Source organism: Phaethon lepturus, unplaced genomic scaffold (assembly GCF_000687285.1).
Source record: "Phaethon lepturus isolate BGI_N335 unplaced genomic scaffold, ASM68728v1 scaffold25908, whole genome shotgun sequence".
NCBI lineage: Eukaryota > Metazoa > Chordata > Aves > Phaethontiformes > Phaethontidae > Phaethon > Phaethon lepturus.
The window spans coordinates 8,902-11,169 of NW_010560133.1; the positions used below are offsets into that span (position 1 = coordinate 8,902).

The 2,268-nt window shown below is 33.9% G+C and overlaps 1 protein-coding gene across 1 annotated transcript in view; it reads right to left on the reverse strand.

The window, feature by feature from the left end:
- The window catches only part of LOC104625843 (nipped-B-like protein), a gene marked incomplete at both ends in the record, with an annotated part of 13,756 nt that overhangs the window by 8,728 nt on the left and 2,760 nt on the right, over positions 1 to 2,268 (reverse strand). Inside the window, 2 exons of the mRNA XM_010293587.1 lie at positions 415 to 497; positions 701 to 839. Coding sequence (XP_010291889.1) covers positions 415 to 497; positions 701 to 839 — 222 coding nt within the window. The remainder of the gene's footprint in view (positions 1 to 414; positions 498 to 700; positions 840 to 2,268) is intronic.

Below are 2,268 nucleotides of genomic sequence, written 5' to 3' on the forward strand. Positions count from 1 at the left end.
ACATTCCTAATTATTGACATTCCTAACTTTATCTAAATGAAAGTAATTTTAGGTTATATATATAACAAATATCTTTGTCATTCTGACGACTGAAAGAATCTAGTTTCATCACTTAAATATTTACTCAGCCTTCTCTTCCATGCTTCAGATGAGTAACAGACCCCTGTTAAAAGGATCCTACATAAACTAGCAGACAGATTCTTAAATGTGTGAAGAACTCTCTGCAGAATTTCTGTTCCATAAAATTTTTTTTCCAGACAGGTAGCTCTCTTAGAGATCTATAAAATATATTGTTATAAGTAGCTTTATTAGTAGGCATTTAGCATTGTGAAGTGGTTTGGTTTGTCTTAAGGTGTGACAGATTTTATTTGGAGTTGGTTTCATCAATACACTAAAGAATGCAACAATACTTACTTTTTAAGGAAAATAGAAAGGAAGTTTTGTGCTGTTCTCATGGCTGTTTCATACGAGTTAGTAATAAGCACATCTTGATCCACCTAAAAATAACAAGATTTATTTGTCTAATATTTTAGCATACAAAGAAATATGATTTCCAGATCATCATTTCTCATTCATCAAATAATTACAGCAGACATAAAATTACAATGCTTAATTACCAGAGTACCATCATAAAATATTACACCTACAAAGTCATTCCTGCACAAAGAAAAATAATTATGGTTCTTCAAAAAAATCTTACTTTTTTGTTTGGTTCCTCCTCTGAATTAGAATCTTTTTCTGTTGATGGCAAATGCACCACACACTGAATAAGCTGCAGAACTAGTGCCGTTACCATCTGAATATACATAGGCTCTCCATCAATGTCACTGCTGTTTAACCTGTTAACAAGAAAAGACAGCATTAACACTAAAACTAAACAAAAAAGACAAACTAAAACAAAAATTTTTGATCCTAAATAACATCTTTCTAAAATTATTACCACAGCTAGAAATCTGTGTTCTAGACATTTATCTAGTCATTTGCATCTCTCTCATGCAGTGAAAGACTTGGTCTAACAAAAACAGTAAGTATTATTCTTAGGCCAAAGAGATGAACTGAAACAGCTCACAGATGGGCTATCAGAGTATCTGTGAAGTTCAGCAGCTGAAAAATCTACGGAACTGTTTAATAAATTAAACACCTACATGCTAAGGCACTTACTAATAGGCTTATTATGTATAATGCCATATCCATTTACAACACAACATTAAAAAAATACACCGAACTTTATTACTTATATATTATTTAACGTATGTGAAATGTGCAGCACTTTTAAACAAGAGAAAATAGTGACCATGACCTGGACTGACTTCTACAAGAGTTACACCTTTGGTAATCTCAGGTAGTGTAACAGACTATAAACTTTAACATGAAAAAAAAAGAGTGTCTTTAAGTTGGTATGACCAGTATGAATGCACTCTACCTCACATTTCTCCCCTTCAAAGTAATTTAACCTGACAAATAGTATGGTGTTTACTACCCATATGTACATCAACTCCACTTAATGCTACCCTTAACAATATGAAAAGGTGATAATCTCTGACATCATTCTCCCCAAATTATCAAAATAACAACTGGGCACAAAACAGATTGCAATTATTATCTTTATGAAGTTATCTTTGACTACTTGTACAGGGAAAATCCTTTCATATCGAATTTTAGGTAAGCTGTACCCTTCATGACTGTAGCCACAGACAGGGAATGTCCTTCAACAGATCAGAGCTAGGACTCTAGAGATAAACAGTGCAGACATTGTGGCCTTGAGATAGTGACTTCCTTCTAGTAAAGGTCCTAATTCAAAGAGAGTATCTACCATTTATGCTCCTATGCCTACCACCTTCCTATTTGCTAGATCTCTCTGATGTCTATAACCAAAATAGGAACAAGCACTCATGCTAACATCAGGGATGCTGAATTCAACTTCAAAGTTTCAGTGAATTTCTTTTCCTGGATATTTCCTGTTCATCCACCCTGGATCGGACAACCTATTTCATTGACAATTTGTCTGTCTCCAGGGAAAAGATGTATGCAAGCAAGGAACAAAACCAACGCCAACGACAAATGTTTTAGAATCATTTAAAGTGTCCAACCTCAATTTTAACTGAACTCCAGTTCAGGTCAGATTCTTTCTCAAATTGAACCTAAACCTATACTATTATTCAGAAGATGCACTGAAATCCAGCTGAAGCGCTTAAAAGATAGTTCAAGTGAACTGAGTAGTTCCTAAATGAAACTCATTCAAAGGAATATTAGATTGATTTCCTGGAA